This window comes from Brassica napus, chromosome C8 (assembly GCF_020379485.1).
Source record: "Brassica napus cultivar Da-Ae chromosome C8, Da-Ae, whole genome shotgun sequence".
Lineage (NCBI taxonomy): Eukaryota > Viridiplantae > Streptophyta > Magnoliopsida > Brassicales > Brassicaceae > Brassica > Brassica napus.
In genome coordinates, this window is record NC_063451.1 from 33,090,839 (window position 1) to 33,108,169 (window position 17,331).

Below are 17,331 nucleotides of genomic sequence, written 5' to 3' on the forward strand. Positions count from 1 at the left end.
AACTCTATGACAGGCCATCTCTGGAATAGTCATACAAACGAATTCACAATCGTGGTGAACAGAACAATGTGATTTAATTTTTCCACCGGATAAAAATGTATTTTCACAAAACAAATTACGAAAATGTAGTATAGAATCTCCTGATTAAATAAAATTTGTATCCATGATAAAAAAAATTGGTATCCATTTTTATCTTATTTTTTGTATGATTGTGTCAATTAAATAAATCACACATTTAATTTGTGTATCTTATTAGTTCCTCCATTCTCCCATAAAAAAATAAACAGCTAAAATTCTGTTAAGAAATATGTTTTAAAAATTAAGAAACCCATAGTCTTGAATAGAGAGATAGATAAATAAATAATATTTTTTTATTAATTTAGAGTATCCCAAATTTGTGGAAAAGACCAAACTAATCTCCAAAATAAGGTGTAACCTATGATATATTTTTTTCTCCATGTATCATAATGAGCTAAAATCAAATATTCATATTCATATGGGTATCTAGGACAAAATGGCTTAATTTCACGTAATAGATAGATCGATTCTCAAACGTGTTACCGTCCAAAATCCATCTCGTTATCGACCACAAAGTCCCGGACAAACTTATAAATCTTTTCATTCAAGCAAGAGTTACAAACTTTTATCTTATCTATGCATGTTACCTTTCTCATTTCTTTTAGATCAACTTTTTCTAATAGCATATATATTAATAAATTTATCCTGAGCAAGTTCTCTGCTACGTTTATTAAATGCGTCTTTAGATGATAAAAGGTAAATGAATGTTACATTCTTTATATAGCTTTATACTAATACTTTTTGAACTCAGTATATACTTTGGCTTATGAAAATGAAACTGACGCATATAATTTTTTTGATACAGAATTGTCACACGGGATGAAAAATTGCCGCAATAAATCAAAATGATTTTGGTTTAGATGGGAGTATTCAAATGAAATTCCGATTCTGAATTGATATATATACATATATATATATATATATATAATTTAACTTACTTCCTAAGTTAGCAACTTTTAAAATATTAAAGAGAAAAGCGAACATAACTTTCCAAACATTATTGAGCATGTTCTGATTCTTCAGTAACCATATTAAACAGATGGCATAGTCACTTTAATTACACAACAAAAACATCTTATCTATTCATATTCTATTTTACAAATCTTTTTAATATTTATTCTTTCACTTGTAATTGTACTCTTTGTTGGTCACTAAATTTAACATTTAAACAAACATATATTTTAGTTTATCTATTAACGCTTATGTATATTATATCTTGTACAAGCAGATATGCTAAATGCTAATTGTGTACGCCAGTCCAAGTCTCGCCGCATTGCAAACTAAGAAACAAGATTATATATACATTCTTAATTAATATATAACAATTAGTTACTCACATAATATCATTTAATTTGTAAATTTTATGAGTTAAGTCCGAACAGTTACTTGTAATAGTTTAATAAGAAATCGAACGACCATACTGATGTTTCATTACGGAAGTGTAGACACATTTATTAGAATAATTTACATTAATTTAATTTAAATCACTCGGTTCAAAATTATGTCAAGGTTTGAAAACAGAAAAAGAACAACGTGGGATGTCTATATAATCAGAAACAATGGGGTCTTTTCTAGTCGCATTCTGGCATTATCTGAGTCGTGTTTTTCTGTTAGATTGATGTTGAAATGATATATAGATTTAACTAATGACAATTAACTGTTAAGAGTGATTTATAAACGGTTTCAAAAGAGTTTTAAAACAATACAGGAACAATCGTATATTAATGGGACTATTGTAGTTTCACGATCATCTCTCATCAAGTTTAAATAGGACTGGGCATAAAATATAGAACCCAAAATCCAAACTGAAAAATCTAATCTTTATTAGATCCTAAATGTGAACTATCTAAAACATATCCGAAACGGAAGTGTTATTAACCGAAATCAAACGGATAATCTAAAAAATGTAAAATTAATACTCAAAATAATATTTGAAACATACATAAATACTTTATCAAATGATCAATTCAATGTTTATTTTGATATGATATATAAAATAAATATAAAAATTTTAATAAGTACTTTAAATATCCAATTACCTATAAATAAGTACTTCATAGTTTGCTATTTGAAATAATAAATTTACTTTATCTAAAAAGTAATGTATATTGTTTACAAACTATGTTTGTTTTCATGTTTGATTTAACTTTTTTTTTAGTTATTATTTTATCAATTTAATGTGTGTTGGATTATTTTCTATTCCGTTTAACTGTTTTTATTATGTTTTGCTTTTAAATTTTGTCTTTTATTTCGGATTCATCTTAAACCAAATTGATATGATACTAATGATAACAGTTACTGTATAGGTTTTAAGTGTATTACGAATTAGAGCCGTAGAATGAGATCTAAAAAGATGAATCCGAAAATCTAAAAATCCAATATTCTTAATTTGAACTCAAACGCTCGTCGAGCCTAAGGGGGTGGTATTGAATTCAAGAATTTGAAAGAATTCACAACTAATAACTTTTGCAGTATTTTAAATGATTTTATGAGATTTTAATGCAATTGTCTAATTCTTATGTTTATCTTTTGCCATAGAATTTAAATGAATGTAAATAAATTTGATGGAATTCAAATGGTAATACTAACGCCATCACTACAAGAAAACAGCGGCATACTGAGGGAAAAAATCGTCGGTATGTCGTCGGAATAACGCTATTCCGACGACATACCGACGAAAAAAGTCCTCGGAAATAACTCCTCGGAAATTCATCTTTCCTCGGAAATCCCTCGGAAATTTCCGACGGAATTCCGAGGAAATGAATTTCCTCGGAATATTCCGAGGACTTTTTTCGTCGGAAATTCCTCGGAATATTCCGAGGAATATGTCGTCGGAATATTCCGAGGGATACACTTCCTCGGAATATTTCCAAAATTCAAAAAAAAAATTATAAATTTATTTTTTTAAATTGAAATTCAAAAATATAAAATTAAAATTGAAATAGAAAACATTTTTAAAAATACAAAAAATAATAAAATAGTTTTTATAAATAAAAAAATGTTTTATAAATACAAAATTAGTTTTAATAAATATAAATATTTTTATAAATATGAAATCATCTTTTTATAAATACAAAATAGTTTTTATAAATACAAAAAATAATAAAATAGTGTTTATAAATAAAAAAATGTTTTATAAATACATAATTAGTTTTAATAAATATAAATATTTTTATAGATATGAAATCATCTTTTTATAAATACAAAATAGTATTTATAAATACAAAAAATAATAAAATAGTGTTTATAAATCAAAAAATGTTTTATAAATACAAAATTAATTTTAAAATATGAAATCATCTTTTATAAATCCAAAAAACGAATTTATATACAAAGAACGTTTTGTATATTTAAAAATAGTTTTTATAAATACAAAAATAAAAAAAATAGTGTTTATAAATCAAAAAAATGTTTTATAAATACAAAATTAGTTTTAATAAATATAAATATTTTTATAAATATGAAATCATCTTTTATAAATCCAAAAATCGAATTTATATACAAAAACGTTTTGTAAAATCGAATTTATATAAATGTTTTGTAAATACAAAATAATAAACAATTTAAAAAAAATTCTAAATCAATTCAACACAACCAAATCACAATTCTAAACCTATTACACAACAAATCACAATTCTACCCAATCACCCTAACAAAAATCTATCAAAAAACTTCTAAAATCATCAAATCTACTTAAAAACCTAACAAATAGGACCTAAGAGAGTGGGATAAGGTCCTTACATGATTTGTAAAGGAATGGAAAGGATTCGCCGGAGAGATCGTCGCGAGAGAAGGTGGAGAACGCCGGAAGGAGAGAGAGATCGCCGGAGAGGAAGAAGAGAGAAATGGGGAAGAAGAGAGAAATGGGGAAGAAGATGCGGTTCGAGTTTATAAAACCTTGGGTCTGACGGATATTTTCCGTCGGAATTCCCTCAGTATTTTCAATTTCAATTTTCGCGAAATATTTGGCGGCTTGTTTGCCCGGTTAAATGAAAATATTCCGAGGAAATTCCGACGGCCACTTAAATATCCGTCGGAATTTCCTCGGAATATTTTCATTAATTCGAGGAAAAAGAATATCCTGTGCATGTATTTCTATTAATTTATATTGTTCCTCGGAATTTCCTCGGAATATTCCGAGGAAATACCGAGGAACTAGTGTTTGGGGTTTCAAAACATCAATTTTTTTTGTCGTATTTCATTTCTTATACAATTGTAATGCATACCATTGAAGATTCTTTGTATAGATGAGCATAAACCATGAAATAACAAATTTCAAAACGAATTGTAAGTATTCCCTATACCGTTCATTAAAGTGTATAAGTGTTTCTCTTATGTTGTGGGGATTTCGTTCATACAATCGGAAAAGTGTTTATTATAGGGTAATGAACAAATTTTTGACTTCATAATGAACGTAAGACACTTAATAAGGGTTATATAGGTGTTATTCAAACCGTAAAACGTTGTTTTCGGTTTAAAAACCCTATTTCCTCGGAATTTCCTCGGAATATTCCGAGGGAATTCCGAGGAAACCCTTTTCTTCCTCAGAATTTCCTCGGAATATTCCGAGGAAATTCTGAGGAACTAGTGTTTGGGGTTTCAAAATCTCGAATGTGTTTTTATAAACGGATCGATCGATGTATTTATGTCCAAAAACGCATCGATCGATCACTAAGATGGACCAAAGCGTAACAATGTGATCGATCGATGAGATTATCCCATCAATCGATCAAGGATATCAAGTGTTCCTCGGAATTTCCTCGGAATATTCCGAGGAAATTCTGAGGAACTAGTGTTTGGGGTTTCAAAATCTTGAATGTTTTTTTATAAACGGATCGATCGATGTATTTATGTCCAAAAACGCATCGATCGATCACTATGATGGACCAAAGCGTAACAATGTGATCGATCGATGAGATTATCCCATCGATCGATCAAGGATATCAAGTGTTCCTCGGAATTTCCTCGGAATATTCCGAGGAAATTCTGAGGAACTAGTGTTTGGGGTTTCAAAATCTCGAATGTTTTTTTATAAACGGATCGATCGATGTATTTATGTCCAAAAACGCATCGATCGATCACTATGATGGACCAAAGCGTAACAATGTGATCGATCGATGGGTATATGTCCAAAAACGCATCGATCGATCACTAGTTCGTCGGAATTTCCTCGGAATATTCCGACGGATTGATGTTTCCTCGGAATTCCGTCGGTATATTCCGAGGAAATTCCGAGGATTTCATTTTCCGTCGGAATGTCCGTCAGAATACCGATGTTTTCTTGTAGTGCATGAATGATAACGGAAAAATACACAACTAGTAGTTAACTCTTGGAATTTTTTTTACCAAAATAAAACACTTGCGGAAATTTTACTTTTTGTAGATAGATTTTTTTTACTAAAGAAATCTTTTTGAGTGAACTAGCCCTGAGCATTCGGGTTGAGTGGAACTGGTGACATTTTATCTTATATCAAAGAACTGAAACTTATTATTTTTTCTCGGATATTCGGGTATCGTTCGGTTCCGGTTCCGATTCGGTTATTCAGATATAGAAATATAGAAACCATTCGGGTGTTTGAGGCAGTCCGGTTTTGGTTTCGGGTAATTCGGTTTGGTTCTAGTTCAGTTTTTCGGTTCCAGTTTTGGAAGAGGAGAGACGTGGAGTTGGGCTGGTATAGGTGATATGTCTAACGTAGTGGGTTACCATGGGTCAACTTGGTTCTAAAAATAACAAATCCTTTCATAAAAGCAAGGAATTGATCATTTGCATTTTACATTACATTTTTCATTAAATTCCTTTCAAATAATATTCCTATTAAATCTACCAAATATTGAATAACACTAGAATTTAAATGAATTTGTAAAATACACAATTGAATAACACAAAAATTTGAAAGAATTAATAAAATACACAATTGAATAACACTAGAATTTAATGGAAACCAAAATTCCTTCAAATACTATCAAATTTTTAAATTCATACCCCCGCCTAAGTTTAACTTTGGTTGGTAGGTGCCAGCTCAAGCTCTTTAAATAGGCACACATTGCACACATCTAATGTAATCAATTTCAATATTTATTTGTACATGTTTCACAATGAATTACTACACGTTTCGAGCCAAAATAATTGAGCGTGGTATTTATAACCAATTATTTTCCTACCAACATTATTTTGATGTGTACGTTTTTGTAGGAAGATAATAAGATGAATCGTCTGTAAAATTCTTAAAAAGAGTTCTTTCACTAACAAACGAAGAATACCACAAGCAACTGAAACTGGAACACAAGAAAATAAATAAAGAAACTTTGTTGTTATTTTGTAATATTCTAAAAATGTGACAGGTTTTGTTGTTTTCAATTGATCTTTTTAACTCATGTCGACCAGTAACAAAAGGCTCACTAACAAACGATGATTATTAACACAAGCAATTAAAACCCGAACAAAATAAAAATAAATAAAGCAGTTATATTCTTATGCTAAATGAATGAATAAATGACGCGTGTCCCACCAATAATCACCACCACTCTCTCTTAATACACTTCTCTCACTCATTACTCATATATATACGCACTTACGTCCTTTGGAATGTAAAATCACAAAAGAGACTAGAACGAGAACAAAATGGGCTACGAAAGGCTCGGACCGTCGAAACCAAGTGGTTCGGTCGCAACCATCACAGCTCCGTCTCCGAACCTAAGCCAAGTCCCCACGACATCACAACCGGATAATACTAGTCCGAGAAGAAAGAAGCTTCTTGTCTCATCACTCGTCGTAGCTTTCGCACTTATCCTCGCCGCCGCAATTTTCGCCGGAGTCCGATCACAAGTCAAATCTTCCCAACAGGTTCCAGGCCTAGCTCGAAAACCAAGCCAAGCAATCTCAAAAGCTTGCGCGTTGACTCGCTTCCCCGAGTTATGCGTTGACTCACTCATGGACTTCCCCGGCTCACTCGCCGCCTCCTCCCCGAGAGATCTGATTCACGTGACGGTGAACATGACGCTCCACCACTTCAGTCAAGCACTCTACTCATCGTCCTCTTTCTCCTTCCTCGACATGCCGCCACGTGTCCGCTCCGCCTACGAGTCTTGTGTCGAGCTGCTAGACGATTCCGTCGACGCGCTCTCACGCGCTCTCTCCTCCGTGGTCTCCGTCTCCGGCGGCCAAACGAAGCCGCAAGACGTCATGACATGGCTGAGCTCGGCTCTGACGAACCATGACACGTGTACGGAAGGGTTCGACGGCGTCGGCGACGGCGGAGTGAAGGATCAGATGACTGATGCGCTGAAGAATCTCTCGGAGCTTGTCAGCAACTGTTTGGCCATATTCGCGGCGAGCGGTGACGGCGACGATTTCGCCGGAGTGCCGATACAGAACAGGAGGCTTTTGGAAGTAGGAGGAGGAGGAGACAAGGACAAGAAGTTCCCGAGATGGACCAAGAGAAGAGAGCGGGAACTACTGGAAATGCCGGTGTCTCAGATACAAGCTGATATCATCGTCTCCAAAGACGGCAACGGCACGTGTAAAACTATAGCGGAAGCTATCAAGAAAGCTCCTCAGCGCAGTACTCGCCGGACTATTATCTACGTCAAAGCCGGAAGGTGAATTTACGGTTTTACCCCTCACGCATCTCGTGTTTTTTCTCCATGTTTTTTTTTCAACTTTTACGTCCGTGAATATAACCAAAGTAACCTCTCGGGTTAATCATTGCGTTATATCTCAGTGAATTTTCTGTGTTCTATTTTGGGAAGGTACGAAGAGAAGAACCTCAAGGTCGGTAGGAAAAAAATTAATTTGATGTTCGTTGGAGATGGAAAGGGTAAAACTGTCATCTCAGGAGGGAAGAGTATTTTTGACAACATTACCACTTTCCACACGGCGTCGTTTGGTAAGATTTGTTCCTTCCCCTTGCTCCTTTTTACTTACCATACCTTTTTCACTTTTTGGAAATAATAGTACGATAATGATAGATAGTTAATAAGTAAAAGAACGCGTAAATTCAACATTATTATTACAATTAAACAAATTTCAAAGAACTAAACTTAAAAGGTCTTTCTAGCGTCGTAACTAAAATAATTAAAAGATCCTTTTTGTGGTGATTACAGAACAAAGTCTTGCAAAAAGCTCACTGAAGGTCAACATTTATGATTATATAATATATCTCGTTTTCTCATTGATTTAATAATATTGGATGAAATATGTAGTATATTTTTGACCGAATATAAGTGTATAAACAAGTTGGGAAGGAAAAGATGTATTCTAAGGAAAGTTCTTGGAATCAGATACTCTGAGGGGGGCCATAAGCTAGCTGTATGGATTTAGCATTGATAGGTTTAGAGTGTCCGACAGATTCTCTTAAAAGTCAGAGTCGTTTACAAAACTAGTTGTCTTTTACCACTTGTATTTTATCCTTCATATGTATTAGAAAACTCGTATGTATTATGGACCACAAAAGATTAAAGAAAGCTAGTTTTAAGTAAAAGTCGTAAATAGTAAAATTAACTGTTTTCGTTAAATAGTAAAATTAACTTTGATCTGAGCTTTTAATGCTATGTATATCACTGTTTCTGGACTGAATTTTCAATATGATTAGGATCGAGTTCGATTAGGTAACACACTTGCACTGAATCGAACATCCTATGTGGTGCTGCGCTTATCTAACCAAACTCACATGCATAGTGTTGTGGTTTTAATGTGCATTAAATGCATTTTACACTACTCAATTAATAAAACACTACTATACACTACTCAAATCATAAAACATTCTTTGGTAAGACAAGATTTAAATACATTACAGTGATTACACTCATGACTAATCTAATACTCATTTATATATCACACATCCAAGTATGCACGTCACTACATCAGGAAATGCACGTTCCACATATGATAATATGCATATAAATTCATAGAGATATGCACACTTATATTTATACATACACTTCTAGAAGGATAAACACCTTCACATGTACCGTATCTTAAAGTTGGAGGTAGGCCGCTCAATTACTGACCCACATATTTGTATATACATACATGCATGATGGGAGACAGAGAAGAGTTGCATTAATTTATATATATTGTTGGATGTGGGTCATGGCTAATATTGTGGTTGGACGCGTTAGAGACCACTAGTTGCATTAGCATTTCTAGGTAGACATTTCCAAATAGTAGTAGTTAGATAAAAATACAATTTAAGTTTGTCTGACTGCATTTGCTGCATATATATCTAGACATTAAACACTTAATGATGACGAGTAAACTTAATTACGTTGGTTTCTTACGGGTTATTAAAATTACAGAGTTATTAAACGTAAAATATTTGCTTGTTTGTTATTTTTAGCCGCAACGGGAGCTGGGTTTATTGCAAGGGACATTACATTTCAAAATTGGGCTGGTCCAGAAAAGCACCAAGCGGTGGCCCTTCGCGTTGGAGCTGACCATGCGGTGATCTACCGGTGCAGTATAATCGGTTACCAAGACACACTTTATGTCCATTCAAACCGTCAGTTCTTCCGCGAATGCGATATCTACGGCACAGTTGATTTCATCTTCGGTAATGCAGCCGTAGTACTACAAAACTGTAGCATCTATGCACGCAAACCTATGGCTCTTCAGAAAAATACAATCACAGCTCAAAACCGAAAAGACCCGAACCAAAACACGGGAATATCGATACATGCCTCTAGAGTTTTGGCAACACCTGATCTCCAAGCGACCAATGGTACTACCCAGACGTATCTAGGCCGGCCATGGAAGCTATACTCTAGAACGGTTTACATGTTATCGTACATAGGTAATCATGTACACACGAGAGGCTGGCTTGAGTGGAACACAACATTTGCTTTAGATACTCTATACTACGGTGAGTATTTGAACACGGGACCAGGGTCGAACATTTCACAACGTGTGAATTGGCCAGGGTATCGGGTCATCAATTCAACGGCTGAGGCAAACCGGTTTACGGTGTCGGAATTTATATATGGTTCGTCGTGGTTGCCTTCAACCGGGGTTTCGTTCTTGGCCGGATTAAACCTTTAGCTAGAGAAAAATAAAGTGATTTTCTTTCCGATGCATTGTTTCATTCTTACGTCCCTTATACTAATGGACATATATATATGAATAATCCTTTTTATATATAAATTAAATTTTTAATTGTATGATATTCCGGATATATGTTATCCAACAAGTGACTCGGCGATAATTATATCTGCCATATCCTTTTCGATTATACAGATTTGCAATTCGGTGCTATGAAAAGTAAACGATGAGTGACCCATTGTTGATTTTAGATTTTACATAATTTTTGAATAGAAATATACAGTTTATTTTGCCATTTAAAAACAAATATAAAGTCGAACAACACTTTTTCAACCGATTGAATGTTTTTAGAGCTGTAACGAATAATCAAACATGCATTGTTTACAAAATAACTCTTTAACAAAAAAAAAAAAAACAGAAATGTGACGGTAACTATCCCGACGGAGACGAACCAAGGTCATGGCCCACGACCGTCACCGACTATGGGATCCACAATGTTTGGGAACTTTGGTTCCAATTAGTCCAGGTCCGATTCACTCACTAGTCAGCAATAATAATGGCAAACACCAAAATGTTCTCTTACGTTATAGTACATGATAATTCAATTTAAACTGAAAAGGAATTGATATTACAAAGATTACCTAATCAATGTAAACTACTGTTTTGGTTGCTCAACGTGAAGAAATGAATAAATTACACTTAATAGTGAAATAAAATAAAATAAAAGTCGCCAAACTATAGTTTTTTCGTTTTCGTTACATCATCATCCGCCGAACTATAATCATGGGTGGAAATGAGTGTATATGATTATTTTACAACCGTCCTATTGTCTCCAATCAATTATTATCATGTGATATGTAGGTGTTTACTAGATAAAAACGTGACGCCAGCACAAGCCTAACGGACCGATTTATTGAGCAAAAATGGAAATCCGCATGCTAGTGTTAGCTGTTTCTACGTAGCTGGTTTTGAATGCGATTTTCTCTAAAAATTCAGAAAATTTTGACAAAAAAATTGAATATTTTACTGACCAATACAGTTTTATTTGACAAGGCGGTACCCAATAAAATCATTACAGTGCGTTAGGCAAAATTTGAAAATTACTTTTTTCACAATACAAGTAATATGATCATCATTCAAATTTTGTTATATATTTTGTTTAGGATCAATTATACTTGTTCAATGGTTTGTCTAATCCCTTTACTGCACAACTTTTTCTACAGCCACCAATTCAGGATCTAGTAACTAATCTGCTAATATTAATATTTCATTTCAACTCTCATTTCAACTCACCAATTATGTTTGAATACATATTCATTTCAACTTCTCTGAAAGGTTTCTTTGGTGTAGCATGTGCAGTTAACTTATAGACGTAAAAGTATCCCAACATATAAAAAGGATCGAGGGAGGCTTTTTAAGCTGTCCACGTCGGATTGGAAATTCAGGCCAACAAGGAAGCTTAAAATCGACAAGTCACTAATGCTGACTAAACTGGGATTCTATGTAGATTTTCTTTAAATTTTCATCTGGCCCATCCAAGCCCATGCCGAGAAACCTGTTTCATCTTCGAGCGTTGAGACCCCGACACTTCCACTTCATCTTATCGTTCTCATGAAAAAAACCCGGGCGTTCTTCAACTGAACTGTTCTTCCACTCTAATTCTCATTAAATCCTCTTCTTTATTCTTTCAATCGAAGACATGGAAGCGTTCTGACTTCTTCTGTTTCTTAGCTTATATAAACTCGTATTAGAATCTCTGCTACATGCACAAACCAGAAAAATTCTAAAACCACATCAAGCATTAGCGACCGTTTCCGCAAAATCCACCGGGAGGCTGCAATGGCTCATTTTTTAGTGACGTCTCATTGGCTTAGCTGAATCAGATATCCATTTCCGTTTAGTACATCTTTTGAAAGCAAGAAACATAAATACATGGGAAGTTTAATTGAGCTGGAGCTGCTTATAATTGTGAAGAGGTATGAAAATAGTTACCAGACTTAGTTGTATGTATGAAACTCATATTTAAGTTATTTTTATTGCTAATCTAATATGAGACTTCTCTTTCTGGTATATAGTGATTGCAGTTTGTCAACGTGGATTAATTTTCCACCCAAGAAGATTCAATAACGCTGCTTGGAAGTTGGAATTTTCGTCGTAGATTGCTCTTCCTCCTCTTCTGGTATGTATCTCCTACAATCCAATTTCTCTAAAGATGTTTGCTATTTTTTATTTTTTTTTAAGTGCTTCTTTCTCTGTTGGGAATGTGGAATAGATGAAAAAGTTTCCAGCTTTAGGTCATTTCGCTAATGATCGCAAAGAGATCAATGAATATGTACCTTCAGTTAATAGAACTTTTCTTACATTATTAACAGATTTATTATTGATTAACATTGCTAAAGGGCAAGCAGGAAGGTATACGGCTATTTACCAGAAGCTCGCTCTGAAACACCCTTCCTTCAGAGACAACACTGATCTTATCATGGTAATCTCTTTGCAGCCTTGGCACCGTTCATACCAGACGATGTCATTTGTCTTCTCGGCATTCTCACTCCTTTACCTGCCTTCGGTGTCCTGTTTGACAACGAGGGAGTTAAAAACCCTGTAATCCAGTCTCCCATCGGGCCTGAAGAATATTTAAAGTGATTGCACCCTACTGATCTTGAGAAACTTCAGTTCGTTGGAGACTCTCTCAAGATTCTGAGACAAGAGGTTGAGAAACAGGCTGCGGTATTGGGTTTCATTGGAGCGCCTTGGACAATCGCGACTTATATCATTGAAGGAGGAACAACTTGTACATACACAGTGATAAATAGTTTGTGCCACACTGCACCAAATGTACTGAGAGCTCTATTATCTAAAATATAATCAAAGTCATCACGGAGTAAATTGTGTAACAATTTCAGCACGTAGCTTACTGCATACAAATATTTGATTTAGGGGTGGACAGTTGACTCCCGAGATGTGGGAGCATTGGTCCAAACCCTACATCAAAGAGGTATAGTCTAAGTACTTTCCATCTTGAGTACTTGAAAAAATTCTCTTTTGGTGTTTTAACGTTTCTTTTTTTTCTCATTTGGGCTTTCCAGATCATTCATGCTGTAAAGAGAAGATGTTCAGACACGCCTGTTGTTTTCTACATAAATGGAAACGGTGGCGTTCTTCAGCGGATGTTATTGGACTTGACTAGACTAAGATATGGCCGATGGAAGGAGGCGATTGTGGAGTGGTGTTAGAGTCCAGGGAAATGTTGATCCATCTAACCTATTATCTCTGCTTCCTGCTTTAACTGAAGAGACTCAAAAGTGAGTAGTTTACTTTGTTGAGCTGAAGGTAATAATGCTTTATATTTAATTCGAGAAACTGAAAAAAAATGTCTTATACGTATTTATGTGTCTTGCAGAAAAGCTAGACATATATGTCTTCCTTGGAGATTTTAGTTTTCTGTACAGATTGTATTATACATATTTATATGAACATGTATCCATTTAGATTGTTTGTTTCATAGTTTTGTGTGTACGGGTCCTTGCTAGATTGAAATTCACATGTTGTAATTTTGTGTAATGCAGATGTTATTACCGAATGAAAAAAAACAAAAAGCACACTAAACTTCTGGATCAATTGTAAATTTGTGTTAAATTATTTTATATATTTAAAAATGTTTAAATTGACAAGAACCAATAAAAAGATATTTTATACAAAATGTTAATTTCACGTGTACTTTGTAGAAAGATTAGCAAAACATTTTCCATGCTATGATGGACATGTCTAAAACGATAATTTTCTTTCTCAGATTTACTTCTATATATATTTGGAAATATAGTTAGCCAGAAAAAAAAAGTGGAAAGATAGTTCACCTTAAAAAAAGTGAAAATGTAAAATTATAACCTGTCACTTCAACAAAATGCAACAATGGGAGGAACCAAAAGTAAACAAAATAACCAATTTAAATAAACAATACTTCAACAAAATTTAGTCTGTAAATTTTTATTGCCTAATCATTGACTATTTCTGATTAAAAACCTGATAAATCAAATCATGTTTGTAAAAATCATTGATCCAAATATTTATATATAAGTAGAAAAGGAAAAAAAACAATTTCCATGTACAATATTGTTATTTTTTTTCTGTCAACAAATGATTTATCTTCAAATATATAAAAAAAGGTTTTATTTCAACAACAAGAGGGAAATTACCATAATTTTATGATGTCTTTGGAATTAACATACAGCTATGACAAAAAAGAATTTCATCAAGTGACGAATTAACAAAGTTGAAGAACAAAGACACACCACACATGCCATCTAATTTCTCTGGTGTTTTTCAATCTTTTGTTTCTGTTCGAATATTATGTAAAATTATTTCAAACTTTAACAAAATTTTAAAAGAACAAAAATTATAAGATGTAATCCGCGTGTAGCGCGGACGAGGCTCTAGTCTACTTAAAAACAATAAAATATAAAACATTTTTTGTCAAATAAAAAGTTTAAAACATTAACTTAAGAAAGTTAAGAATGAGTAAATGAAAATCCTCTATATATTAATACTGGAGCATTGGTTAAATGACAACTTTGATGATCATGCTTACGTGTCAAGCTGACAGCGCTCCTCAGTCTTTTTTAATTAGACCGATCTTACTAGGATTATTAAAAGAGTGACATTGAATAGACCATTCAATACTTTACTACTAGGTAATAACCCGTGCCTTGCGCGGAATGTGATTATTAGTTTCGTTATTTTTAATAAAAAAAAACATTAAATCTGTTTAATCTGGATATTGGTTCGGTTTTAAGTTTTTTTTTTTGGTTTTTAATCTTCTAAAATATAACTATTATTTTAAATTAATATTCATTTTAGTTTATTCGGTTAAAATGTTTGATTTTTTGGTTTTTTGGTTAAAAACCAAAAATTAATATTATTTGTTTATTTTGATGTTATGAATTTTAGATAGTCGTCATGTCGAACCAATAGTTTCATATTACATTTTCTAAACAGATAATAGTTTAAGAAAAAGAAAAGAAAATTAGTATTTCACTACAATTTGGTCGGTAGTGAAAGAAGCATTAAGAAAAAATATTTTAACTTTCAAAAAAATTAGATACTTCAGTTGTGGTGAATACTTAGTTATAAGGTGGTCACATCAAGGTGCCCATGTATGTGTATGTAAAAAGTATATAAAAATAGTTGAAAAATATATAAAGATATTGTTAATTAATATTAAATTACATTTTTTTTCAAAATAATACATGAAAGAAAAAATTAAAATTAATTTAAATTAAAAAAGGCATTGACATTAGTCATTTTTTACATATAAAGAAAATAAAATTGTATCCGTAAATAGAGGTGGACACAAATCGAATATCTGGGTATTTGGAAGCATTCGTGTCGATTCGATCTTTAGCCACCTAGATATTTGGTGACTCTGATATCCGAAATGTTTTAGAATTTTACAGAATATCCGATTTGATCGGTAAATAAAATAAAATTTTAAAAATAATTGAAATTTTTAATAATAAAATTTTATTACAAAAATAAAATATTATTTAACTTTTTAAATTCTAGTACCTAATATAATAAATTTAATTCATAAAAATATTGTAAAACTGATATAAAGTGTAATATATATATAACGTATATATATAATTATTTACATATATGTATATATATATGCATATAACAGATAGAATTAGATACATGTTCCTACAAATATTGGTATTTGTGATTTGCTTCTTTTTTGGATATTGTATTTTAGTATTTGATTTATTTCGTAGAGTTACGGATATCTAGTTTTTTTGGTTCAAATCAAAACGGATAACGAATCGAATCAAAATTTATGAATATTTTGCTCAATTTTATCCGTAAACAATAAAAGTAATATATATATATAGTTTGGCTTTTGATTCGTTATCTATTTTTATTTGAACAGAAAAATCCACAGTTTTATTGGAACCTTGTATGTGAGTTTTATATTTAAAAAAACGCAAAGTACATAGTGTGAACACATTTATGAATATAGTGTGAACGCGTTAGAATATTTATTGTCAAATCATTGTGAGGCTGCCACATGTTTATTATAGTGTGAATGCATTTACTACAATGCTTCTATTTTAATATATAAGGGATATATCATCAACTTCGAATATGGAAATAAATAAATATTAAACTTTTTCCTTGGATGTTTGGTCATTTAATGTATTAAAATGAAAAACATGATTATTTTTATGAAAAAGAAGACTGAAAAATAAATATGAAGCTGGAGGAATTCCTGCAAATTTTATATATTTGTATATATAATGTTACAGAATAGTTTGAGCAAAATTTAGTTGCATAACCTATTTTTCTCTTTTTCTTTGCTTTGCCAACAAATAATGATTTCGATTCTCTCCATTGAAGATCTGAAAGAAAATGTATGTTTTTAGTTTAGTCCATCTAAATTCATTTTAGGCTTAACATAGATTTTAAAAATCTATAAAATTGGCTAAACAAAATTGAATGTAAATTATATTACGTTTTTATAAACGTAAAATCAATTATGATGAGGTAAACAAAAATAAACTCAGTTTTTTAAACAACTACCACCATTAAATTACTAAAATAAAAACAACAAGAAACATTATTTAATATTTTGTGTTCTTTCTATGTTTTATTAAATTTGAAACATATTCTTATACGTAGAGAAAAAATTGCAAATACATAATTGATTTTAAATTGCAAGTATGTCAGTATTTTAAGTATTTCATCTCGGGTTATCACCTAGTGGAAATTATAGGGTCCAATTGATGACATAGGAAATTAAGGGAAATAGTCTATTTCTACTCATTCCTTAAAAATTACACCATTTATGAGGAATTTTTGCTGCGTTTGATTCTTTGTCATTCCTTGAATTTTAAGGAACATCTAGAGCTTGACCCGCGCACCCGTGCAGATGTTTGTTTTTATTTTTTATAAGTGAAAATATATTTTAAAATTTACCCGTTTAAATAATTGTTTAATATAACATTTCTAAACACATTAATTTTATAGTTTATATCGAGTAATTTTGTTTTATCTTGTAAACCATCAATTGTATCATCCATATTTTTAAAATATGATCCGTATATCCACACAAATGTATTTTTATTTTATGGATCAAAATTTTATGGTAATGCATAACTAAATGGTTGTATATACTGTTTAAAATATATGGTCCCATATATTTTCTACTTTTTAACATTTATCAT

General features: G+C 32.1%; 1 protein-coding gene and 1 pseudogene across 1 annotated transcript; both read left to right on the forward strand.

Moving 5' to 3' along the window:
• Window positions 1-6,476: 6,476 nt before the first annotated feature.
• Window positions 6,477-10,304, forward strand: LOC106400992 (probable pectinesterase/pectinesterase inhibitor 34). The gene is made up of 3 exons (XM_013841409.3): window positions 6,477-7,677; window positions 7,828-7,964; window positions 9,417-10,304. The coding sequence occupies exons 1-3, from the start codon at window positions 6,701-6,703 to the stop codon at window positions 10,112-10,114; spliced, it is 1,812 nt and encodes a 603-aa protein (XP_013696863.1). The 5' UTR covers window positions 6,477-6,700; the 3' UTR covers window positions 10,115-10,304.
• A 220-nt stretch (window positions 10,305-10,524) lies between these two features.
• LOC125591602 lies at window positions 10,525-14,286 on the forward strand (annotated as a pseudogene).
• Window positions 14,287-17,331: the final 3,045 nt, after the last annotated feature.